General features: G+C 39.1%; 1 protein-coding gene across 6 annotated transcripts in view; it reads right to left on the bottom strand.

Annotated features, from left to right (window-relative positions):
- Positions 1-27,609, bottom strand: part of LOC121453452 (nucleolar protein 4) — a 350,206-nt gene that overhangs the window by 118,706 nt on the left and 203,891 nt on the right. For all 6 annotated transcript variants that reach the window (XM_041660248.1, XM_041660243.1, XM_041660246.1 and 3 more), the window contains one exon: positions 7,287-7,570. In XM_041660248.1, coding sequence (XP_041516182.1) covers positions 7,287-7,570 — 284 coding nt within the window. The remainder of the gene's footprint in view (positions 1-7,286; positions 7,571-27,609) is intronic.

The raw sequence follows: 27,609 nt of genomic DNA, 5'->3' as shown, positions 1-27,609 counted from the left end.
TTTTGAGCCCATTAAGTCAAGTTATCATCTTGGCATGACCAACTTCAACACCTCTCTTCCAAAAGTATAAAATACATGACAATACAGGCCTGCAATATGCCTCCATTGATAAAAGTGCTTGCCTCTCAATTTGGAGGACCTGAATTTATTCCCTGGAATTCTTGTAAAAGGAAGCAGAGAAAAAATTACACAAAGTGATCCTCTGGCCTCCACACACATGTGGCACACTCATAATTGCACATAACTCACTTGCTATCTATTATCTATTAATAATAGATCAAGTTTAAATAATTACAATAATAATAATGCCCTTTAAGTTTGTTCTTGAATGTTTAACATTAATAAGAATATAAACCCGTATATTAAGGCAGTTGGAATGAATAGGTTGTTTAATCTGGTTTTCATTTATCTTCCTTTGTTCTTTTCTGAAATTTAGGAGAGTATTTTTTCAGAGTTCTAATCACACCAGTTCTTATGAGAAATGTACAAATCACTTCAGATTGTTCAATCTAGACCATTTTATTTTTCTATATTAAACCTGTTACTGTTGCCAAGGCACCTACATAATTGAAAGATATTTTTAACCATTTGACCTTATTTCTAAGAAAGAACACAATTCATAAAGCAACACAACACACACATCACACAAACCATGATTAAAATCCCATAAGAATAATAAGCATCGTAAAGCACAAAATCATTTAAAATAAGATTTTTGTATCTATGAAATAAAAAGAAATCTAGACTGGTCGGTTTCATAACTTGGTAAAAATGCATCTTATAACTTTAGATACTTAAGTTATGAATGCAGGACAGTGGTGGCTGAGGGACACGTGGGTTGCCTATTGACCTCACTGAGCTCTTGAATGTTTAAAAAGGAACTCAGAGTGCATATTCTGTTGCATAAGCATAATTACAAATCCCATTCACCTTGCACCTTTGAGGACATGAATTATAGAAGACTCCGGTCTGTCGTATTTGTTATCCTGAGATAACGAATGTGTGATGAACTAAGTGTGCTGGTGCATGGGCATGATACCGACATAACAGCATTCTCCATCCTACTTGTTGGAGTTACATCAGAATAGTGGGAAAAAATGAGCACATGTGATGGTAAGCAGGACAACAATGCCTTCTTATGGCATCCTTTCGATTAAATGTGTGTGTGTGTGTGTGTGTGTGTGTGTGTGTGTGTCTGTGTGTGTGTGTGTGTGTGTGTGTGTGTGTGTGTGTGTGTGTGTGCTTAGGCACAGGTACAGAAGTCAGGAGACAAATGGATTGAATCAGTTTCTCCTTTGACAGATTCTTTTTTTTTTTTATTTTTTTTAACTTTTTTTTTATTGAGAAAAGAGAAAAAAAAAAACAAATTTCCTCCTCCTCCCAGCCTCCCATTTCCCTCCCCCTCCTCCCACCCTTCTCCCCCTCCCCCCACTCCTCTCCCCCTCCCTCTCCAGCCCAAAGAGCAGTCAGATTTCCCTGCCCTGTGGTAAGTCCTAGGTCTGGAGGCATTACCATCCCTGACTTCAAACTCTATTACAGAGCTACAGTGATGAAAACAGTGTGGTACTGGCATAAAAACAGAGAAGTTGACCAATGGAATCGTATAGAAGACCCGAATTTTAACCCACAAACCTATGAACACCTCATTTTTGATAAAGGAGCCAAAAGTATACAATGGAAGAAAGAAAGCATTTTTAACAAATGGTGCTGGCATAACTGGATGTCAACCTGTAGAAGAATGAAAATAGACCCATATCTATCACCATGCACAAAACTCAAGTCCAAATGGATTAAAGACCTCACTATCAGTCAGAACACAGTGAACCTGATAGAAGAGAAAGTGGTAAGTACCCTACAGGAGATGGGCACAGGAGATCGCTTCCTATGTGTAACCCCAACAGCACAGACTTTAAGGGCAACATTGAATAAATGGGACCTACTAAAACTGAGAAGCTTCTGTAAAGCAAAGGACACTGTCACCAAGACAAATAGGCAACCTACTGACTGGGAGAAGATCGACAGATTCTTAAGCTTGGCAGAGCATGCCTTTCATACTGAGCCATCTTGCCAGCTCCACAGTGACTTTTTAAACAGGTCTGGTGCTGTAGAGATGAATCAGAGGTTAACTACGCCGGCTACTCCTCCAGCAGATCCAGGCTCAGAGCCCAACACCCACACTGTGCTGTTTTCCACACTAGACTTCGTCACTTAATTGTGTAATTGACAATTAAGAGAAATTAATTACAATCTGGTTTTGATTTTCTTTCCTATAAACACAGCTGGCGATGTATACCATCTCTTCTCGCCATGACAATGCTTCGAGGTTTGACTATGTTGTTTTGTACATGAGCTCCTCCTTGTTACAGCTGACATAGTGCACCAGTAACAGACCGATACTCCCTTTACTCTGTGGCTATCAATGTAATTTAAGCCCTGTATCTCCTATGAACACATGTTTTTCTAAAGAGTTCTTGGCTATCCTTTCATCTTATCCCACATTGCTCCCTTGAGCCCTCATCATATTAGAAGTCTTCTTCGTTCTTCTTGCATCACTTAAAACTACCTTGCAGCAGAGATATCTGTGCAATCCATCCCAAAGCTCAGTCTGAGCATGCTTTCTGCCCGTCATGCAATGCCTCACCCACCCATTCCCCACCCTCCAAAGGCTCTAAAAGGACCTGGAAGTTTCCTTCAGTAAATATGCTATTCTTTCCTGAACTGTCTGTCTGTGACTCATTGCTACCTGTTCATCATCATTATCCTTCCTCAATGCTATTTTCATCTAATCCCTTTTCTTTGCAATTGTCTCTTTGTTACCAATAGATTAGCTGCTATTTAATTGGAAAAACATATAGTTATCCTCTTGGCTATGGGAAGTAGACAAAATTGCCAGGGAAAAAATTGGGATCTTGGGGGTGGGGTGGGATGGGGGTAAGGGGAGATGGGGAGAGAAAAGGGAGAAGGGGAAGATGGGGGGAACTTGAGGAAACAGGATGATTGGGATAAAGGAAGGTTGGATAGGGGAGCACGGAAGCATAATTCTTAGTTAAGGGAGCCACCTTAGGGTTGGCAAGAGACTTGAACCTAGAGTGGCTCCCAGGAGCCCAAGGTGATGTCCCCAGTTCGTTCCTTGGGCAGCTGAGGATAGGGAACCTGAAATGACCCTATCCTACAGCAATTCTGACGAATATCTTACATATCACCATAGAACCTTCATCTGGTGATGGATGGAGATAGAGACAGAGATCCACACTGGAGCACTGGACTGAGCTCCCAAGGTCCCAGTGAGGAGCAGAAGGAGGGAGAAGATGAGCAAGGAAGTCAGGACCACTAGGGGTGCACCCACCCACTGAGACAGTGGAGCTGATCTATTGGGAGCTCACCAAGGCCAGCTGGACTGGGACTGAAAAAGCATGGGATAAAACCGGACTCTTTGAACATGGAGAACAATGAGGGCTGATGAGAAGTCAAGGACAATGGCATGGGGTTTTGATCCTACTTCATGTTCTGGCTTTGTGGGAGCCTGGCCAGTTTGGATGTTCACCTTCATAGACATGGACAGAGGGGGGAGGGGGAGAAGGGTGGGAGGAGGGGGAGGGAAATGGGAGGCTGGGAGGAGGCGGAAACTTTTTTTTTCCTTTTCTCAATAAAAAAATAAATCTATGGGATAGCAAGATGATTACATAAGTAGAGATGTCTATCTATGAAATCTGGCTATTTGACTTCTATCTATTGGTCTATACATGAGACCCTTACACTCCACACAAATTGAATAAAATAAAAAATTAGAAAGAATTCATTTAAGAAATGAATAGTAGGCCCAGATGATATTCTCTTATAGATATCATTTTCCATATTTTTTTAAAAAATGTGTCTGTCATCCAGGTAAAATTGCAATTTCCTAAACTTGTTCTTTCTGACAACAAAGTATCATCCACCATCATTTCTAACCTAAACAACTACTTATCAGGACCAACATCATTACAGAGCAACAAAAAAAATGTTACTAAAAATCATCAATTTTAAACAATAATAAATTAGAACGCCCACAAACAAAGCCAATCTAATTACAAAGTCCAAGTACTACAGTTAGCATTTCAAAGATGATCTCATGCACACACAACTTAAGAGGTCATTCCTTGAATGCTTTCTTCTATTCATAGCAGAAAAAAATGCAATATCAATCTTCTTGGTAATTATAATTAATATTTCATGGTCTTTAATTTGAATGGTAACATTTCATTTTAGTGAAATGTAAATGAAACATTAATTGAAAAAATATGACAAGGAACATGTGGAGAAAAAAATATCATTAAATAAAGTAAAAACAGAACCATCCTGGGATCTGAGCCTGAAGATTATAAGCAAGATTGCCTATTAGGCACGAAACAGTAATCACAAGCCCTGCTTGATATGAGTATATTATAAATATGCTATTACATGTAACAGCAGTTATTATTGAGACATTATTCTTGTGAGATTGCATTAGAATATTTTACCATATGATGTAAAGTGTGACTAGACTCCAAAACTCAAAATTAGAAAAGTAACAATTAAATACCTACCCTTCGGCATTTCTAGAGTTCTATATTTCCCTCCATTTGAATTCTGGATTTGTTTTCAGTTCCAACAACTAATAACTTCTAGCCTGGTATAAACACTAGGCTTGTGATTTATGACCCTTTCTTCTCTATAGAGTTGGTTCCCTCAGATTTCTTCATGGGTCTTATTTTCCACAATCATTGTCATTTCTCCTCAGTTCTGAATTTTAATGTTATTAACTCGCCTCTTAAACTGTGGTTGTGAGCAAAGAAAACAAATACCATCTGAATTCTTTGGTTGCAATATATCTTGTCTTTAGATTGGTTAATGTGATTTCTCTCTGGTCTACTGAGTGAATTTGCATAATAATAAGCAATCAATTAAAAAGTATCCTCCAATTCAGGGCTGCTTTCCAAGCATCTCTATGCACTCTTCTAGCCTTTAAATGCTTTTAAATCATTTTTTGTTTGTTATTATTCTCAATAAAACTGTGAAATAGGTCAGTGTTAAACTCATAAATCTAAGCTTCTCAGTGAGTCTACATTATTAAGCTTTTAGATTGCTTCAACAAACAGAGAAATTGGTGGTTGTGTAATTACCTAAGGTTTCACTGAAATGATAGAAAGTTCCATGAAAATCTATAAGATAATGCTGATGGAACAAAGTTTGGGCCAAAATTCTTTTGGTAGTTTTAGGGTAAAATAATGCTGACCAGAGACCAGAAACCCTACAATATTCCACATGTGGACTCTACTCCAGAAAAGAAAATACAGACAAAATCCAGCACTTGCAAATGGGTCTATATACACACATGAATTCCACATACACACATGTTCAGCATTTATACACACATGAACAATACATGTACATGCACAACACACACACACACACACACACACACACAGCCCACACACTAAAAACAAAAAGAAAAAAAAACTAACGAGCTCACATTCTTTTTTACTAGGTTTTACATTCCCATTGCTTTTTGAGTCCTATATCCATTATTTTTCTTATAACTTGCTGCGATAGCTCTGTAACCAGGCTTCTGCCCCTCTTTCCTTCAGTTCCCAACTTACTAATTACAACTTACCACTACAATGTTGCCAGAATAATAAACTTCATAACAACCAAGTTAGAAGCAACTTTATCATACTTAACTGCAGTGAATATAACCCAAAATCTTAAAATGCCCTAAAGCCTTGATTAAGGGACTTTAGTCATTCTAAGTTCCTTGAAACCTCTAAGCCAAGAGTACAAGTCCTGGCATGTTTAGAACATGAAGGACACACGAATCTCAAAGATCAAAACTCCAGAGATGCATTAAGTGACATGCCTTAAAATTTAACAAATTTATTTCTGATTATGTTGGAAAAAACAGTGAAAGCTCTGTCACTGTTTATCCTTTCTGTGATTTCTTTAATAGAGAAGTAAAGCTACATTTAAGATTAATGTTAAATTAAGAGAACTTTAACTTTATGAAGATGGTTGTGGTCCTAAAATAGTTACTAACATTAAAGTAAAGTCCTAAATTTGAATGAGTTTATGAATTGAATGAGTTAAGAGCCCCCAAAATCTTAAAATTCAGTATCATCACGATGACAAGTAAACTTCTCTATTTGTATGCATATAAATATTTTATGGTTACCTAGGCTTTTTAAAGACAATATACTATAGAATGAAGAAAAATGTACCTTTCTATTCTATGTTTGCAATGCTTCAAATGTCAGTAAGTAGAAAAACACTTGCAATGTATGATCTATCTTTGAACCACCAAAGAATGTATTGATACATTTACCAGAGCAAATGGTAGTGGTCTCCCTTAGAAGAGCTTAAGTGTCTTACAATGTCAAGTGACTCACTGAAAGAGGATAATGCAACACACCCTCAGGCAAGGAGGAGACTTAAATAGAGCCAATTTCAAAAGCACAGAGCTTTTGCAAATGATAGAATTAATCCAGGTTGAGACACTCTGTTTATAGGATCTCTACTAAATGCTAGGTCTACAACTAGATGTTAAAGGCCTGCATGAATCAAGGACATCAAAATGAAGAATGTAATAAAGTTCTCTGGATTAAGATTCTAACAAGATGACTGACATCTATAGAAGAAACTGGTTCTTTAAAATGAGCACAGCAGAACGTCTAGTGTGGATGCTTTCAAAGATTAAAATGTTTTAAGAAATAAACTAAGCATAGAGATGTTGCAATTTAGTTTAATGTAAACTATCTAGAATTTAGATAATATGTCTGAAGGAGGTTTTGAATCCATGACAGCTTTCTGTACATATTTAATCTACAAATTCCAACTTGGCCACTGACATTTTACAGTTCTTGGCATCCCTAAAGCAAATTAGTAATGAAGCCCCAGGTCTCCAGAGCAAACTGGAGAATTGAATTGAAACTTTCTGCCTATTTGTCTATCCAATCTAGAGAAATGAGAAAGTGATGCCTTTGTTGTTCACAATTGTGACTTGAGACTAAACGTTTCACACTTGTACATGGCAAGTTCCCAGGGACTGATCCACAAGTAAATCACAGGAATTAAATACATTAAATCAAACAATTCCTTTATCAAGTAACACCCACAGCATCACGACATGTTCCGCTTGATTCTATTGCCCCGGCATAATGTTTTGTGAACACACACGATGCATGATTAAGAGTTTATCAGTAATTTACATGTGTGCTTCCTCTTGACATTCATGACCATGTAAAAACCATCCCGCAATCGTAATGGAATCTTACCTTGCTTCCGTTTTCTCTTGCTTCCCGTTCCATCTTGAGGTCGGAGATTAGAAGGTTCTTGTACTTGTTTTTCCCATTACTACCTTGGTCATCTATCCTGTACTCTGAAGTCAGCTGTGCAGAGAGGGGACTGTCGCTCAAGTTCAGTGGCTGGTCTTCTTGTTCCAGCCCAGTTTTGCCATCACTGCTGGAGTCCCCAGTCTCCCTGCCATGAGCCCCTCCTGAAGCGACTGAGCTGTGCCCCAGAGTCTCATTGCCATTAAAGCTCTCTGCGGCAGAGTCATCTGTTGAGAAGAGAGATGCATGGTTTAAGGAATATGCTCGATCATCTCCAACTAGCGTCGACTAAGTTCTGATAGATGTGCAGCAATATTCCTCTGATTTTATTCAGAAATGTAATTTAACTAAGTAGTAACCTTGTTTTGAAGCAGGAATTATTTTTTAATTCAATGAACACACTAAAACACAAACATGATGTCAAATAAAAGAGAAGACAGTTCAATATCAAAAGTAATTTGAAAAAAAAAGTCAATTTAACAAAAAGAATGAGATAATGACCAATTATTCTACAAAAGTATTTGACTCCTGCATTAAGAATATTCAGACTTGAAGGCAATTCACTAATAAATGGCAGGTCCTATCCAGGTATGGACATATTGCTATATGTTTCCTAGGTGTTAAGTATTACATAAAATATATTAAAAACACTCATAATCTTTGTCCCAGGATGTTTACTTTAGGGACTTTTAAGTGTAGATGGTTTAATCTTTGTGTGTAGCTCTGTGAAGTTAAAAATACATGTGTACCAATATTAATCTGAATAGCAAAATTAAAAAATAACAAAGATTTTTAAAAAGTGGATTAATAAGAGAAATAGAATATTATATACTTATCATATTTCATTTTAATATTTAGGGAAATGTGGGCTCATGAGGTAGTGATAGGAAAAGCTAGATGGGTAGCTGATTTTTGTTTCAATGTACAAAAGGAAAATACATAGATAAAATTTATTTAAAAAATTTACATTGCATTTTTCTTATCCAAATTTATCATAGACTATGAAGGGTAATGGTGAACAGATATGAGAATCTATTTCTTTAAAAGGTTATTAATGGATCTTAACTATAGTAATATAAGTGAGTAAGAGGAATAAGATGCACTGTGATTTTGCACACTACTGGATATTATGAAATCAGCATTGTTTGTAGGGTGTAAGTTAAGGTTTTTAATCAATTCCATTAATGGAAAAACACACTGAACCTCTAAAACAGGTCTGTTTACTTATTTATCCACAGACCTTTTTTAGGTTTATGACTCTGGATCCAATATGTAAATAAATACTTGGTCTATTGAGATCTGCTTTCGGTGATTCACAAATAATTAAAGGGACAGAAAAGTTATCGTAAAACAAACACATTCAGCTGCTATTCAGGTCAATAAATTAAGTCTTCTGGGACTGTGGTGGTACAAATTGAACTCCTACAATAAAAAACAGCTGCCAGGTGAACATGTTGGGAATTTTCCTCGGAGGGGACTCAGCACAAGCCAAGTCATGGACAGAAGATTATTTTGGGCAAAGGACATGTAAGAGATCACGGTAAGCACCAAACACAGACTGGGAAAAGAAGGAAGAAAGTAATAGAATAGGAAGTTACATGCTGTTGGAGGGCTGGGCCCTCATTCAGAGCCAATGTGAGCACGTTAGGTCTGTTTGACGGGGAGGTGACAGGACAACAGAAAACCTATTTTTCCCGATGTTGTTTTGAGTTCTGAGATGGTATCTCTTTACCTAGTATACACCTGACTATAAAATTCTATTTTACAGACATTACTCAGACTTTTATTAGGACAGTGGTATGAAAAGGATAAAAGGAAAATATAGAGGTGATCAGTTAAAAGAATCAGAAACCATCAAAGTTGGCATCTCCGAAGACTGAGATGGGTAGGGAGAGAAATAAGAACAGTGAGGAGCAGAAATAGGACAGCCAGGGATCCAGGATGAACACCCAGGGTCCAGGATGAACACCAGGGGTCGATGATGAACACCAGGTGTCCAGGATGGACACACGGGTTCCAGGATGAACACCAGGATTCAGGATGAACACCAGGATTCAGGATGAACACCAGGGGTCCAGAATGAACACCAGGGGTCCAGGATGGACACCAGGGATCCAGGATGAACACCAGAGGACCAAGATGGAAGGGAAATTAAAGGCAACTAATGAATTTAAATAAAATTACTTGAACAATAATTTAAAACAGTAAATCAGTTAAAACATATTTAAATGAAAAAATCATATCACATTTCACATTTTATATTTCTAATCAAAGCATATTTATGGACAGAGATGATATACTCAAGAATGTTTAAAAAAACTGTACCAAATAGCATAATGGTGGTTTCTATAGCTATTTACTTGTTAAAGCAAAACCAACTTTTTAACCATGAAATGTGTTTTGTTTTTAAACACAGAATTAGAGGGAATGATCTATTAAAAAATTGAAAAATGTGCTTTTATTCTAATTGAAGCATTTATGCTAATACACATGGGTTATTTAATTTTTGTTATTTCAGTCAAAGAGAATCTGGAGGAGAGCACTCATAAACACATGTTCTCAGTTTTGTTCACTTGCATCCTCTAAAAATATATCAAACATTCCCTGTAAGAAAGTTTTCTAATATTGAATAAATAACCTAAATATATATTACATTTGAAGCCAAATCCATACTAACATAAACCAAATTAAATTTCTAGTACAGTTAAAAATTAAACCTACTATGTTGTTTTCTTTAATCTGAGATCATGTTATATAAACATATACATAGATAAACTTATTTATATATTAGGTTGGATGATAATTACCATTTGTGAAAATCCTTTGCAACTATCATCTAATTATAATTTCACATAAAATATAAGCAATGTGAGAAATATTTTTAGACAGAGTAGTTCACTCCAGGTGTTACCAAGGTAACTAAACTCAATTGCCTTACATGTTTGATTCCTAAATAAATCATGGTTTTTCACAGAACAAATCAATAAACTATGTTTATTTGTACAAGACATGCTTAAATATCTTGTAATTTAAATGGTTAAAGGTAACATTTCATGATAAAGTTTTTAAAAAATCAAATTTAAAACAAATTTTAGAGGTTTTCATTTACATAAATCAATCTATTTCACTGAATAAACATTAAATAGTGGTCAATTTTTATTGTCTTCCCTCATTCAACTACATCTTATATCCTGTGTGTTTGCCCTAACCAACTCACAGCAATTCACTGCTCTTGAGGCTTCGTCTGACTTCTGATCCAGTGGGGTTGGCTTCATCTGTCTTGGTTGCTGATGTCAGTAACAGAATGATACACTGAGAGAAGACTGTTTTGATTTGTAGTGTCTAAGGGGAGGGCCTTCAGGTTCTCGAATCAAGGCTGATGGGTCTTCTCTCAAGGATTCAACCTAGGTACCACTCCTCTGTATGAAGTCTGAAGAAAACACAGCACTTGGCCCTTGGTTGAACAGCGATGACCAGTGCACCTAGCAACAGGTGAGAATGTGGAATGTGGTGATGCAATAGTGTGGGTTCCATGGACGTGGGGAAGGCAGGGGAATGCTTGGATTTAATGTATACTTATACATATTTTGGAGTGGATTTAATGTTGTGGATGCTTATGTGCCTCTTAGCTTTGCTCTAGTTCAAATAGAAAGGTTGTAATACCAAGTGGAAGGCTATTCATCTCATTTTTTCCCCTTTAGTCCCCATTCCAACCATCAGGCAGTAAGACTCTAGAAACACTATGGTTGCTTTAAGCACTCCCATCAATGTCATTTTAATGACAACCAACTTTAATGGCTGGCTTTCTCCCTATGAAGCTAATGAACTTTGTGTGTGTGTGTGTGTGTGACTGTGTGTATTTGACTATGCATTCTTGAGTCTGTATTTATCAGTGCTCTCTCTCTCTCTCTCTCTCTCTCTCTCTCTCTCTCTCTCTCTGTGTGTGTGTGTGTGTGTGTGTGTGTGTGTGTGAACACTCCTGAGCATCTGTCTTTTACTCACCCTCCATCGCCCTTCACCATGGCCCTTAGACCAGCTACCTTGAAAAGCAAACAGGAAAAGTGCATCCTTATTTAAAATTCCACACTTGGAAGTGATAGAGGAGGGTCATTTGTCTATCTGTTGCTTTCATTCGTTAATTAATAAAGAAACTGCTTGGCCTTTGAGAGACCAGCCCTTAGGTGGGTGGAGCAGACAGAACAGAATGCTGGGAAGAAGGGAAGTGAGCCAGACGCTATAGCTCTCCTCTCCAAGATGGACGCAGGATAAGATCCATCCTGGTAAGCCAACACCTTGTGGTGCTACACAGATTATTAGAAATGGGTTAATCAAGATGTGAGAATTAGCCAGTAAGAGGCTAGAGCTAATAGGCCAAGCAGTGTTTAAAAGAATACAGTTTCTGTGTAATTATTTCTGGTAAAACTAGCCGGGTGGCGGGACGCAGCCCGCTGTTCCTTACTACATGGAAGCTTACTCTGAAATTCAAGGTTGGATGCTTACAGCTCTAATCAGCCTTTACTTTTATTGCTTTTGTTTTAACCCTAATTTCTTCACTTATGATAAGCTATTCTTTAATGGATTTTAATTTTTTTCATATATTTTAGTATACAACAAACTTCAAATCCAAAATATAAATGTAGATAATCTTGTTCCTAAAGAGTACTTTAAACAAATAAAAATGATATTTCAAAGTTCTTTCAAAATCTATCTGCAAAGTGAGATTAGGTTCAAGTACCCTTAATATAAGTTGATGCCTTCTGTAATCTCAGTGCTCTGCAAAATTTAGACCCATGGGCATACCTGATGGGACCAGACCTCACCTCTCACTCAGAACTGTTCTTGCTCTAGAACAAGAGGCAGGTGATTCTCACTTTCATCTTTTATTACCTTACACACAAGCATTTAAAACCCAACTCCTCACACCCTGCTCGCCCATGACAGAAAACATAGCTATTAAAATGTTACAAGCAGTACCTGACCAGCTAACACAGGAAGAACATGGATTTGAAACCTGGCTATCAAATAAAACCTTGTTCCAAATAAATGAGTAAAATAAACTAAAAAAAAAACCTTCCATTTTGTTTGCATTACACACTGTTCTTTGGATTATATACTACTTGACAATATAACCTTGAATGTGTACAGAAAAATGAAGCCAAGTCTTGAAGTCAGTGTACTCACACCAAGGACACATTTCCTGTGGTAAATAAACACATATATGGCAAACACTGGAAAGGTACAGAACACTGGTTTTAAATCATAAAATTGATTTTACTGAGGGTGAGAAAATAATGCCTTCAGTTTTTTACTAAACTAATATTGAAGAAAGTGGCCTGTTGCTTTTGTTTGGTAGCCTTTAGTTCACTCTAAATATTAGGTATATTAATAATATCTATCAATGAAAGGTAATCTTGATTATTTACTTTGAAGTAAGTGTTCTTCCAGGGGCTAGAGAAGTGGCTCACTTGGTATGAACACTTGTTTCTTTTCAGAAAACCCAGAACCCACATAGTGGCTCATAAATTTCTGTAACTCCAATTCCAGGGGAGCTAAGTTCCTCTTCTGGCTTCTGTGTGCACTGTGTGCACAGAGTTTATCCAAGTGCAGGAAAATACTCACACACATAAAATAAAAACTAAAATAAACTTCTCATGGGAATTAAGTACATAAAAGTGGTGAGCATTATAACAACAGGATGGGAAAGAGAAACCAGTAAATGAAAAATAAATAAATAAACTTCTACTTCAAAGTAATTTCTATCCATAGTCACATGGATAAGATACACTATTGGGCATGGTAAACCAAAGATAGATCACATAAAACTTAAATCTTAGACTGAAGTATCTTAGGCTAAACTTTGATGTTAGGCTAAAGCCTTTGTTTATGTGGAGGCCCAGAGTTGTCCTGGTTTGCTTCTATCTTACTTACAGAGGCTGGGTGCTTAGTCAAACCCAGGGAGTCTCTACAATAAGCTTGCTCTGAGAATCCCTTTTCTCCACCTTTATTACCAGCATTTCTTCATACTCTGGGGATTTGAACTCACGTCCTCATGCTTGCATGGCAATCACATTAGTGGCTGAGTCATTTTAACAGACCCTAGGCATTTTACATTTTACATATCTTTGTGTTCCTATGTGAAACATAGTCTAACAGTTTGGTTGCCAGCTTGGGGCAAGAATTTCCACATAAAGTCTAAGAAAGCTTTAAAAATAAAAAAAAAAAGGCTTCTAGACCAACAAAAATGGGAGCCAAGCACAGCTTCTTGGTAACAGCATTTTTACAAATAGGCTCTGTTTGCAAGGGAGGTGCAGTAAAAAAAGTGTGGCTTATTAAAAAAAACAGCAGCTTTTAATTTGCCGGTACAAACAGCTCTGACTCTTTCAGGAGGTCTGGCTACAGAGCATATGAGTGGGGTTTGTGTGCAGCATGTTACAAACTACTTAATGGTGTGACATAGACTCGCTGTATTCCTGGAAATGTAACAGAGGTGGTGAACACGACTCCACCATGTTGGACTGGGCAGAGTCAAAAAGCAAAGCACCCTTAGTCCTACTCATGCTGCTTAACATTTAAAAAAGTAGTCCTGCTTAGAAAAGGGTTTCAGATACATAAGAATGACAAATTCAGATGAAAAGACCTCTAAATGGGTCACAGTGTGTTTAAATAATGTACGGAGGCTTAGGAGAGAAAAGAAAAAGAATATAGACAGCTATAAAAAGAAGTAAACAGTTTTTTTTTTTATTTTAATTTATTTATTTATTAAGAATTTCTGCCTCGTCCCCACAACCGCTTCCCATTTCCCTCCCCCTCCCCCGATCAAGTCCTCCCCCCCCTCATCTGCTCGAAGAGCAATCAGGGTTCCCTGACCTGTGGGAAGCCCAAGGACTGCCCACCTCTATCCAGGTCTCCTAAGGTGAGCATTCAAACTGCCTAGGCTCCCACAAAGCCAGTACGTGCAGTAGGATCAAAAACCCACTGCAATTGTTCTTGAGTTCTCAGTATTCCTCATTGTCCGCTATGTTCAGCTAGTCTGGATTTATCCCATGCTTTTCCGGACAGAAATCTCAAGGTCCAAATCAGGAGCAGAAGGAGACGGAGCACGAGCAAGGAACTCAGGACCACGAGGGGTGCACCCACACACTAAGACAATGGGGATGTTCTATTGGGATCTCACCAAGGCCAGCTGGCCTAGGTCTGAAAAAGCATGGGATAAATCCAGTTTTTTTTTTTAAAAAAAAAAAAGGTAAAGGCTTTACAGAGACCCACACTGGAGCACTGGACTGAGCTCCCAAAATCCCAATGAGGAACAGAAGGAGGGAGAAGATGAGCAAGGAAGTCAGGACCAAGAGGGGTGCACCCACTGACGGAGACAATGGGGCTGATCTATTGGGAGCTCACCAAGGCCAGCTGGACTGTGACTGAAAAAGCAGGGGATAAAACCGGACTCTCTGAATATGGCGGACAATGAGGGCTGCTGAGAAGCCAAGGACAATGGCACTGGGTTTTGATCCTACTTCATGTTCTGGCTTTGTGGGAGCCTAGCCAGTTTGGATGTTCACCTTCCTAGACCAGGACGGAGGGGGGAGGACTTTGGACTTTCCACAGGGCAGGGAACCCTGACTGCTCTTCAGACTTGAGAGGGATGGGGAGGGGAGTGGGGGGAGGGGGAGAGGAGTGGGAGGACGGGGAGAGGAGTGGGGGGAGGGGGGGAGGAGTGGGAGGCTGGGAGGAGGCGGAAATTTTTTTTTCTCAATAAAAAAAAATTTAAAAAAAAGACAAGACGATAAGTCAAAAAAAAAATAAAAAAGGTAAAGTCTTTAAATAGACAGAGCACAGTCATAGATTAAATAATAAGGAAAAGTAAGACATATAAAGATGGAATATACACAGAGAGTCTGTATTATGTATACTATTGTGTTTTCTTTGAATTTTTGACTGCAGAGAGACATTTGATTCTGGGGACTGCTAAGCTAAACCAATAAAGATATCTTGACTTCCAAATTTGGGTCTAAGGATTTGATGCTTTGGAAAAAAAGGTGTTTGTTTGTTTGTTTGTTTTGACAGAGGATGAGAACCCATAGATTTCTTCCATACTAATGTGGGTTGATTGACCGAGACCCCCCCCCAAAAGGTAACCGTGAACATTCCCAAAATATTACTTTGCCCCAAAAAAGCAGGACACAGTTTGAAAAGAACTATGCCGAAATTCCCAAAATTGTTTATAAATGTTTGTTTACATTTAAAGGAGGATGTGATACAGAGATCAATACTTTGCATTGGTATGGAATTTGGTCTATTGATACAAATTTTAGGTCAATTTTGTTATATGTATATTCCTGCTCCTGATTGAGATATTATGTTTGTGCAAATCATTATAAATGTAATGTATAATTAAGAAATACAGGTTAATAGTCATCTACTATAGTCAAGCTTGTAGTTATGTTAGTTAGGTTTTCTAGATATATAGAGATATATTTCAGTTAGATAGGTATCTTCAAATCTTTCAGAGACCTTCGGTATATGGCATTTAAAATGTTTTAAGAACTTACACTTTCTATGACATTGGGAGACATCTACTCCTGGCAACACTAATAACTTCAAGAGGAAGATGGGCACTGAAGAGACTCCTTATGGAGTTTGCTCGCCATTTGGGCAAGAAACTGTTCTTGCTTGGACTGCTTGATGTTATGCTGTATAAACTGAAAATGCAGGTCCTACAGAGAAATGACTGCTGAACTTGCCTAAAGGTGAGACGATCTTCAGGATTCTTGCTTCATGAAAGAATCTGCTAGACATTCTGTAGGACACAGAAGACAGTGACTGACAAACTACCAATATAGGCAGAACCTATTCTGCCTATAGGTGGCTATAGGTGAGCCACCATGTGGTTGCTGGGAATTGAACTCATGACCTTTGGAAGAGCAGGCAATGCTCTTTACCTCTGAGCTCTCTCTCCAGCCCACCACTGAACTTTCATTGTTTCTCTAGTTATCGTCTTTATATGCTAGTAAGTGATCATTTTTTCCATGGGTTCCTTCAAATATTCTGCAATAGATTTTCCAATAGATAATCAACTTTTGTGTTTCTTTTGTCTAATCTGGTGAAACAGTTGTTCTTTTAACCCTCCCCCCAAAGCAACCTTAAAGGTTATATTACAAGAGTGGAATATTTCTTTGGCCTTTGAGAAAGTCTATTGTCTCAGTTAGCTACAAATGTCACCTTGACACAGTTCAGAGATATCTGAGGGTGTCTCAATTGAGAGAATGCTTCGATCAGATTGTCTGTGGACATGTTAGTGGTATATTTTCTTGATTGTTAATTGATATAAGAAGGTCTAGTTTACTATGGGAAGAGCCACCCCTATCCATGGAGTCCTAAGAAAGCTAGCTGAACAGATGCAAGAAAGCGACGAGCCAGGGACCAGCATTCCTCCCTGGTCTCTGCCTCAGTTCCTCGCTGAGTTTGTGCTCTGACTGCCCTTAATGATGGACTGTAATTTGGAGATATAAGGCAAAATAAACACTTTCCTCACCAAATTGTTTTAGTCACATTCTTTATCGCACTAACAGAAATCAAATTAGGATACCCAGAAATAGAATGACATCATGAAGCTGATGGGATGGATGCTAAACATCCTCCCCATGAACAAACACAATGACTCAGAAAACAAAACCCATAAATTCACTAAAAATCTAGCACTCTCTTGAGGATGACCACACAGACAACCCAATCAAAGCTGGTAAGAATGTCTAAGACAACAGAACAGATATATGGCGTGAATGTTGAAGGCACTCACAACTAGCTAACAGAATACCGTCAAAACATGAGGGGTATTACAGCTGAGGAAACCATATTCAGAGACCATGAAGGGGATATAATTGGGGAGCATATTTAAAGCTTTTTATATGTTTCTTTTTACATGCAAGGGCTATAAAAATACAAAGCTTAGAAGGCATAAAGATTCAGTTTGTATACAACTGCTGGAAAAGTGTTCAGGTAAACATCAAAATGTTGAGTAAGGGCCTCGGTCTCAGAAGCATTCAAGGGTAACTATTGGGAAGAAAACTCTTTGATCTATTTTAACCCATTTTGACTGGCACAAGGCAGATATTCAATAACTCTTCATAGCCATAAACCATCACAGAGGCTCACACTTCACTGTTAGTGTCGATATAAGAACTAGGCTATGAAAAAAAAAAGAACTAGGCTATGATGCTTTCCATAACCAAATACATTTCTAAACTAGTTTTCATATGAATTAGAAACTGTGATAGTGAGAAATTAAGAGTCCTCCTATCCACTGTCCCTCACACTAATTTCCAGAACCTGCAGATATCATCAAATATTATTGCTTTGATCATGCTGTGTTATATTGTACAGCTGATCTCAGATAGAGAAATTATCAGATTGGACGTGATTAATCAATCATGCCAGCCCTTAGAATCACAGAGGTAATCCAGGAATGCAGATGCCTAGCACTCAAAGAGCTGAGAGAGGGCAATTAGGAGTTTGAAGCCAGCATAGTCCACATAAGGAGACAGTGATTAAAATATAAAACAAACAAAAATCAGATACACTACCATAGAGTATTTATCTGATTAGTACAGAGAAATAATACAACCTGAAGCACAAATGCTTTGGCCACTGCTGTCCTAAGAATCCAGAGGACAGAAACTAACAATAGCAGGGCAACCTAAGGCATTGGAAGACATCCTGCTGACAGTCAGTAAGGAAACAGGAGTCTCAGTCCCACACCCAGAGGAATTAAAGTCTGCCAGAAATCAAATAAACTCAGAAGTGGACTCTTTCCCAGCTCTCCTCACTGCAGCTTAACCAATCTAGGACCTTGATTTCCACTAGTGGTGCAGATCCAGTGCAGCCTGCCTGAACCCCTTAGCAACAGAACCAGGGGAGGTGGGCATTGCTTCAAGCTCTCATGTCTGTGACAAATTTCAAGCAGTAAATTAACATGAGTATATGAGCACATTTACAAGTATTTTTGATTATATGTTAGGATGAATAATAACAGAATTTATATATGGTAAAGGGTAGACAGGACTCAACACCCTCAAAGTTTAGTTCCTGAAGAAATTTCAGGGATGACTTTTTGAAATACATTTAGGCACTAATCATTTCTAACCCAACAAAAATCAGAACACCAGGTATTGGTTTAGTTTATCTCAGACAGGATCAGAGTTTCCGGTGTGTGATGTGTGTATATGTCATATATGTGTGTTAGCATTCATGTATGCACACCTGTGGAAGTACATATGAAGGTCAGTGTAGGGTGTTGGGGATACTATTTCAACTGTACTTCCCCTTATTGCATTTGATACTCACCAAATTGGAGCCTTGCTATTTTAGATAGGCTGGCTGGACACTGAGTTCTAGGGACCTGTCTGACCTCACACCCTAATGCTGAGGTTACAGGTGCATGCAACCTTGTTTGAATTTCTAATTTGAGTCCTCATGCTTTCAGGACAAACCATGTTACCCACTGGGCCAACTCTTCAGTCATAGAAACATTTCATATGCAAGAGTTTAAGTGCCAAATTAGAGCAATTAATAACATTTATAATTAACAACTGGCTGGTTGCATGTGCAATCACAGGGAGTAACTGTGAATAGCGTAAAATGAAACAGGATGGACGACCCAGCAAGCTATGCTCAGAAAGATTGAACCTGAAGACAGTTTAATCCCATCGATTTACCTCTGGGAACATCTCAGAAGAAATGGCCAACATCAATGTTCTTTTTACTTACCAAAACTAAGAAGGAAAATGACACCTAGCTGCAGCGGACTTACTTCGTAAAAAGAAAAAAAAATAACATGGAAAAATATTTCTCAAAAAGAGTAATGTAAACGTGAGAAGGCAAAGACCTCCCATCAGTGACATCATCCTTAACACCAGGAAGGAGAGTCAAGCGTGCAGGTTGAGAAGCAGATGTGTACTGTCCCAGGTTCCCTGTGCTGAGACACTAGTGACTTTGCTCACATGGTGAGGGGAACTATCACTCCTATGCAAATTATCTAATCTTCTAAGTCTGTCTTCTGAGGTCCCCAGGTTCCACTGAGCTCCTCTCCGCTAACTCCAAGCCATCTTATGTGCACAGAGACTTCCTGCAAGTCATTTCACAGAGGAATATATTGATGGATATAGATCAATAGAGTACTCTGTGCTGCAATTCCACCCTGGAAAAATAGTACTTCTATCATGCACCTGTAATTTAAACCTTTCGTCTCTATTTGTAGAATCAAAGACTTGTTTTTCTTGGGAATTTCTGCTATGGGAAAGGAGGTAGAGAAGTGTGCTGAATTTTGGGAGTGTGTGCAGAGAGAGACATACTTGGCTGATGGCGGACCTGTTAAGGTGCCAGGCTTTTAGAGGAAATGGAAGGTGAGCGTTTCAAATACACACCCATTAGGCTTCCTGTTAAGTCCTCCTAGCTTGACCTGAGAAATTCTCCCCTCTAAATGTGTTTTGTAAGGATTACACATTGAGGACAGGAAGAGGAAGTGAGCTCAGTCTCGACAGCTCTGCTCTCCGGAGCAGACGCCTCAGCAGAGATGCCATGCCCTGCTCCCGGGCAGACACACGCCATGAAGCTCCGACCCAGGATGGACTAGGCTAGAATCTCCCCGGTAAGCGCACCTTGGGGTGCTACACACAGATGATTAGAAATGGGTTAAATTAATATGTGAGAATTAGCCTAGAAGAGAATGGGTCAAGCAGTGTTTAAAAGAATACAGTGTCCGTGTAATTATTTCGGGGCATAAGCTAGCCAAGCAGGCGGCCGGGGTGCTGGGAACGCAGCCCCGCCACCCTTATTACTTCATATGGCACCCCACGTGATGGACTAAATCCACTTAAAAAACCTGAGAAGGCTTAAAAATAAGGGAGAGAGAGTTTAACACAGATTTTTGCTGTTTGTTGGTGGCGTGCTGTAGAGAGATTTCCTGATTCGGCAACAGTAGCAGGAAAAACGCTGTGTCATTTTAAAGCGCGACTTCCTGGGCCTGTGCTGCCATTGTGATCTCTGTCTGGCTCCTGCGGGAGACAGAGCTTTTGAATAGAGCATTAGGAGTAAAGTGTTAAGATTTGTTTGATGGCAACTAGACTCGCTGTGTTCTCAGGTCTGCTCTGCTTGTTAGAGGCAAGCAAGTGCCTTATCTTAGAGAGGCTTCCTGACTCAGCTTTAGCTGCAAAGCCTGCAGCTCATTAAGAGGTCCTGCCACGAAACACTTAAACGGTGTTGACGAAAAGCTGAACGCATGCTTTTCGGTTTTCAGCCGTAGCAGGAAAAAAGCTGCGCCGTTTAAAAATGCCGGCTTTCTGGGCTGTCCTGCCAGGACAAACTCTGACTCTTATACGCAGGCGGTTAGTGCGGTTTGCAAGCACAGGCTGCTGAAGCTCGCTTGCTGGCTACAGCCAGTACCTCAGCCATGAGGCTGGAAAACTAAGGAATGGGCTGGATCTAGCCGGCAAAGCCACGCCTTTAATCCTACTGATATTGCTTGGTAAATTAAAGACTCGTGTGGTCGGAAAAAGAGAGATATACAGTAAAGAGAGATTCAAAGAGAGAGAAAATTTCTGAATGGTTTAAAGTGTGTTAAAAATATATGCAGACTAAAAGTTGAAGTTCTTAAAGTAAAAAACAAAAAAAAAAAGGAAGAGAGTTGTGTGTGGTAGCACACGCCTTTAATCCCAGTGCCTAAAAGGCAGAGACAAACAGATCTCTGTGAGTTCAAGGTGTAGTAGCAAACACCTTTAATCCCACTGCCTGAGAGGCAGAGACAGGCGGATCTCTGAGAGTTCAAAGACAGCCTGGTCTACAGAGATATTCCAGGTCAAAGATATACGCTCAAAAAGCAAAAAGTTAACCTAGGAATGTCACAGCTTAGATTCTTAAGCGCCTAGTGATTTAAAGGCGCAAATCAAAAGTGCCCCTGGATAGTAAAAAATTGCAGATTCACAATAGGACAGATTCAGACCACTAAATGAGTCACACTGTGGATGAATGTACGTAGGCTTGGGAGAGAGAAGAAAAAGAATGTAGAGAATAAAGTTAATGGTTTAAAAAAGTAAAAGTAAAGTCTTTAAAGAGACAGAGTACAGATAGTTAAGAGATTAAAAGAAATAAAGAAAAATAAGCCACGTAAAAATGGAAAATTCACAGAGAGTCTGGATTATGTACATTGTGTTTTCTTTAAAATTTTTGACTGTGAAGGAGCTAAGTACAGAGAGACATTTCATTATATGGGCTGCCAAGTGGAACCAGAACGGATATCATGAGGGTATGATTTCAGAATTTGGATCTAAGGATATGATACTTTGGAAAAGAGATTCTTCTTTTGTTTTCACAGAGGATCAGACCTTGTGGATTGCATTTATCCCGATTTGGTATGATGGACCACCCCCTCCTGAAGGGTTGGTGTGAACGCCTTCAAAAAATTGCTTCGCTCAACTGCCAACTGAGATGAAACTAGCACACAGGTTATACCATGAAAGACCTAATTAACGACGCCCCCATTCAGCAGGAAGCAGTTTGGAGAGAAATAACTGTGCCCATATTCCCAAAAAATGTTTATAAATGTTCTTTTACATTTAAAGGGGGATATGATATAGGTATGAATAATTTGCATTAGTATAGATTTTGCTTTATTGATAGAGATTTAAGGTCAATTTTGTTATATGTATAAGTGTTTCTGATTTTGATTAAGGTATTGTGATTGTGTAGTTCATTTAAATATGTACTGTATAATTAAGAAATATAGGTTAATGGATAATCATCGATAATAGTAAAGCTTGTAGTCATGTTAGTTAGATTTTCTAGATATATAGAGATATATTTTAGATAGGCATTCTTCATGTCTTTCAAAGATTACAGAATAGGACATTTAATGTTTTAATAACTGAGGACTTTTCATGACAATGAGACACTCTGCTCCTGGCAGCACCAATCTACTTCAAGAGGAAGATGGGCATCGAAGAGGCACCTTATGGAGTTTGATAGCCATTTGGGCAAGAAACTGCTCTTGCCTGGACTATTGGCATAAACTGGACACAGAGAACCCGCAGAGAGGGGACTACTGAACTTGCCTAAGGTGAGATGATCTTTCGGGGTTCCTGATTTATGAAAGAGTCTGCGAGACATTCTGCAGGACACAACAGATAGTGACTGAACTGACTTTGAATTTTCCTGCTTTATGGAAATGTCTGCTGGATACTATGGCCCTGAAGGCTGAAGATGGATGCCCCAACGGTACAGAGGAACTTTGGGTGACTGTCCAGGCAGCGATATGTCTCTGTCATTTCTAGAGTTTTCTTATTTCTTGTTTACTTAGGTAGTATTATATCCTTCTGGAGTCTTTGATGGAGTTGAAGAATGAATAGTTATAGTTTTCCTTAGTTATGATAAAGATTATTGTAACTTTTACTTGATAACTGTTTTTTTATATGTAATTTTGCTATGTTAAAGTTAAAGCCTTTTTTTTGTTTAAATCGAAAAAGGGGAAATGATGGAGGAAGGTCATTGGCTAATAAAGGAACTGCCCTGGCCCATTTTATTGGTTAGAGGATAGGTGGGAGGAGTAAACAGAACAGAACGCTGGGAGGAAGAGGAAGTGAGCTCAGTCTCGACAGCTCTGCTCTCCGGAGCAGACGCCTCAGCAGAGACGCCATGCCCTGCTCCAGGGCAGACACACGCCATGAAGCTCCGACCCAGGATGGACTAGGCTAGAATCTCCCCAGTAAGCGCACCTTGGGGTGCTACACACAGATGATTAGAAATGGGTTAAATTAATATGTGAGAATTAGCCTAGAAGAGAATGGGTCAAGCAGTGTTTAAAAGAATACAGTGTCCGTGTAATTATTTCGGGGCATAAGCTAGCCGAGCAGGCGGCCGGGGTGCTGGGAACGCAGCCCTGCCACTCTTATTACTACAGGGCTTTCTTCTCCAGTGTTTGAGAAAGTTGGATCTTACTGTCTTTCTTTTCTTCTTCTATTTTTTAAAGACCAACAAATAAATCCTAAAATAAGTTCCCTGAAAAGCACTCATGCATTCCTTGCTCTTCTATACTGGTCACTGGCTAGACTTTAACACATCATTCTGTCTTTATACTTTGAAAATGACATTTCCTAGGTTCCATTAACTATTGAATGGTAGTGTAGTCCAGGGAATGAAAACCATGGGCAGAGATGATGACAGAACAAAGAGAAACTCACCATAGGCCTTAAGATGGAGCCGAGCTATATGTGAATCTTGAAACTCACCATAAGCCTTAAGATGGAGCCCTGCCATATGTGAACCTTGAAACATCATCTCTCAAGTTTCATGACACACACACATGAAAGGCAGTGTAGAGCTTTTGAAATGCTCAATGGGAAGAGGTCTTGCTGTGTGGCATGGGCACCCCATGTAGGTTCTCCAGAACCCTGCAAATACGGCCACATAGCTTGTATCCATATCCCATGGTCTCTAAAGTGAGAGAGGCGGTAGATAGAGCCCGGAAGCTTGTGGGACAGCTACCCCGTCTACAGAGTGACAGGAACCAAAGAGGCCCTGTCTCAGACAGGTGAAAGGTGACTGCTGCACCTGCTGTATCCTCTGACCTCCACACATTCACTGTGGAACACGTACACATGCATCCACCACCCCATTCCTCCCTATGCACCTTACATATAATGATGCTTTGTGGGTGATTGAGAATAATTTTCCAGAGTTTTAAAACACTGCGTCAGAATTGTAAGATTATGTTCTATTTATAATATTTCCTACAGCAATGCACATTTTCTACACAACCATCAGGACCCATTCGCAGTCGTAAATATGCCAACAAAATAAAGTGAACCAAGAAATTGTCTCACTTTTTTTTTTTCGCAGATAAAATCCATTTGGGCAACTGTTGCTATTTAACAGTAGATCAAATTGTGCTAAAATTGACTCCAGGCCTTAGAAAACACTTTCCTAGCTTTGATAATGAATTCTATCTTTTAGGCAAAGAAAAGGTCTAAATACAGTCCTAGCCTGCCTACACTTTTACCTTTGAAAATGGACCCTAACCAATTGTGTGTTTGAAAATCTTCCCCCACCTCTTTCTCATATGTGTGTGTTTGTGTGTGTGTGTGTGTGTGTGTGTGCATATGTGTGTATGTTTGTAAAGGCTCGAAGGTGACATTGAAAAACTTCTTCTGTTGAGTTTCCACTTTATTTGTTGAGACAGGCTCTCTATTTAGTGTACCTTGGTCCGGGTAGGTAGGGGAGGGAGCAGTATCTCATCTTGCTGTTGCTTGCTACATTCTGGGATGATACTAGACCTGGTTGGGATTTACACAAGTTTGAAGGATCAAAACTTGCATGGCAAGTGCTTTCCTCACTAGTATTACTGAATTTAGTGCAAAGAATGAAACAGGAGCCAGAAATACAGTAGAGTAAAAGACTGAACGCTTACTTCATAGTTAGAGCAAAATAAACTCTAGAGAAAGCACTCGATGTGTGTAGTAAAAGTGGCGGCGGGGCTGTGTCCCCAGCACCCCAGCCGCCTGGCTAGCTTATGCCCCGAAATAACAACACACAAACTGTATTCATTTAATCACTGCTTGGCCCATTTCTATCTAGCCCTTACTGGCTAATTCTGATATCCCGATCAACCCATTTCTAATAAACTGTAGCTCCGGTCTTACCGGGAAGATTCTAGCCTGTGTCCATCCTGGGTCGGAGCTTCATAGCATGCGTCTGCCTGGGAGTGGGGCATGGCCTCTCTCTGAGGCGTCTGCTCCTGAGAGGAGAGCTGTGGAGTCTGAGCTCACTTCCCCTTCCTCCCAGCATTTTGTTCTGTTTACTCCACCCACAGGGCCAAGCAGTTTCTTTATTGCTTAACCAATGAAATCAACAGATTGATATATGACACTCCCACATCAGATGTGTGGGTGAAATGAAAAGAGAAAAGGGGGTGGAGAAAGCTAAGGAGACATAGGCATTGCTATTCTCACTCCCAGGGCTTCTTCTGTGACCTGGATTTACAATCCACTGTACCATAGGCCACTAGCTTGCTCAAAACAAATTCTGAAATCATGAACTACAAACAAAGGACAGCATCCAAGGCCACCAACTTCTACTAGATCCTAGATACTTAACTACTTGGTTACAAGGACTGTGCTGATCTTGGCATGAATGAGTGGCTTAGCTTTGAAGACTAACATTAGCCACTAACTTCATAAACAAAGTGAACAGGAAGACTATAATTGCATACAATATATACAATGTATAAACAACATAGACGCCAGAACACTAGAAGTTCGGTGACATAATTATATCATGGCTTTGTGGGATCTTCTTATTTTGGATATTTTTCCCCGAAACAGAATAGAATGTGTCTCAGTTCTCTTAACACCCAGGCTGCTGGTTTCCCATTGGACTGAGTGGTGCAGATTTTCTGTAGTTGCATTGGACATGTAGTATTAATTAGCAGGCTGAAGGGCGCTTTGGTTTTCACTTTTGGCTAGCAGACTCCAGTGAGTCTCTAATTTACACATTTCAGCTCTGCAAACACTTGCCAACCAATATGTTAAGAGTGGCTTTTGATTTGGCAGAGGCTCCGTTTCTATATGTGTTCTGCATATGTGTTCACTGTCGCTTGTATTATTGTGCAGCTAAGTCATCACCACAATTATTGTAATAATAAATTACTAAGTAAAACTATATAGCATTTATACTCACATTTACTTTTCATTTCTATAACTGCAGAATGATACTCTTCTTACAGTTGATTAATGTTTCTATAAAGAACTGTGTGGTCAGCCCTCGTCTTCTCAAAATATTAGGTCTTTTGAAATGACAAGTCACATTAAAATAATGACAAAGGCTGTAATTGTAATTCACAGTGGATTAAGTACTTGGCACGCAAGCCTGATGACCTGAGTTCAATATCCAGAACCCACATTAAGGTGGAAGCAGAGGAATAATTCCACAAAGAAGGACTGGCCTCTTTATATCTAACATAGCATACAGACATACACAGCACACATGTACAATACACATACACACACCCATATGCATGCATGAAAATAAAAACATTAGCAGATTCAGGAAACCATTACCAAATTGTCCTTTTCATCAACAGTTCAAAATCTTGTCAAAAATTCGAACTCTTGATAATTATAGTTACAGATGGATAGCTCTTGATCTGTCTATCAGAGATTTACCAAGCTTGTCAGAAATGTCCTTGCCATGTGTCAGCGTTTATCTGCTGAGAGGACAGTGTATGTAGAGCTGAGAATCAGGGACACTTCACTGTCTTTACACACCTCTGCACTTTTACAGGAATTTTCAAGACTCTGCACCGTAAAACTGGCATTCCATTAGTAAGTTTATAATTTTTACTAACCGAAACTTGAAAGCAGTCCAAGCACAAGGCCAATTCCCAGCCCTTTAGAACAAAGGGCTGAAAAGAGCAGTGGGGACAGAGGGCTAAATTTCCAGTGCACGTAAGTGTGCATGGCTGGGTTTCTGCAGCCTCCTGCCACTTGCTGCAGATGGTGAAAACTTAGTCTTTGCTATCGTGTGGTGCAGACTTGTGCTTCCAGTTTAGGTGCTGAAAACAAAAGGAACCTTGTGAGTTCTGTAGCAGCACCAGTGTTGCAAGCAAGAACCCAAACCATCCTGTGATAAAATGGTTCTCGCAAAGTTGGTCATATGTGTATTTTATATTTTGACCAAGTGTAGATCTTTTATCATAAGAGAGTATTGAGTTTTAGAAAGGTTAGCACTGATAAAGAGAACATAATGAGTTGGTAGGTCACTCCAGAATACTTTATCTGATAAACAGGTCCCCTCCAGTACACAAAACACAAAATGAATTTCTTTGCCATTATCTAGTTTTCTCTCAAAATGTATAGCACATTTTGTTTGTAATAACTAGCTCCTCCAGAGCTAAATATTTGATATAAGAGTGTTATGAGTAATATCTCATTAGCCTCATGACTGCCATGTCCCTTAACAAGTTAAAAAATAAAATGCATGGGCTAAGAGATGACTCAGTTGTGAACAACACTTGCTACTCTTCCAGAGGGCTGAAGCTAGTCCCAGCACTCATGCTCAAGGAGGGCCCTCACAATTAACTGCCTATAACACTAGCTCCAGGGAATCTGATGCCCTTCTGGCCTCTGTGAGCATTTGCATGCATGTGTACACATACAAACATGACATATATAATAATATATAAACATAAATAAATAATACATCTTTTAAAAGAAAATCTCCCTTT

Source organism: Microtus oregoni, unplaced genomic scaffold, assembly GCF_018167655.1.
Source record: "Microtus oregoni isolate MIOR12 unplaced genomic scaffold, Mior012 000011F_ref0000422, whole genome shotgun sequence".
NCBI lineage: Eukaryota > Metazoa > Chordata > Mammalia > Rodentia > Cricetidae > Microtus > Microtus oregoni.
This window is presented reverse-complemented; position numbering and strand designations above follow the sequence as displayed.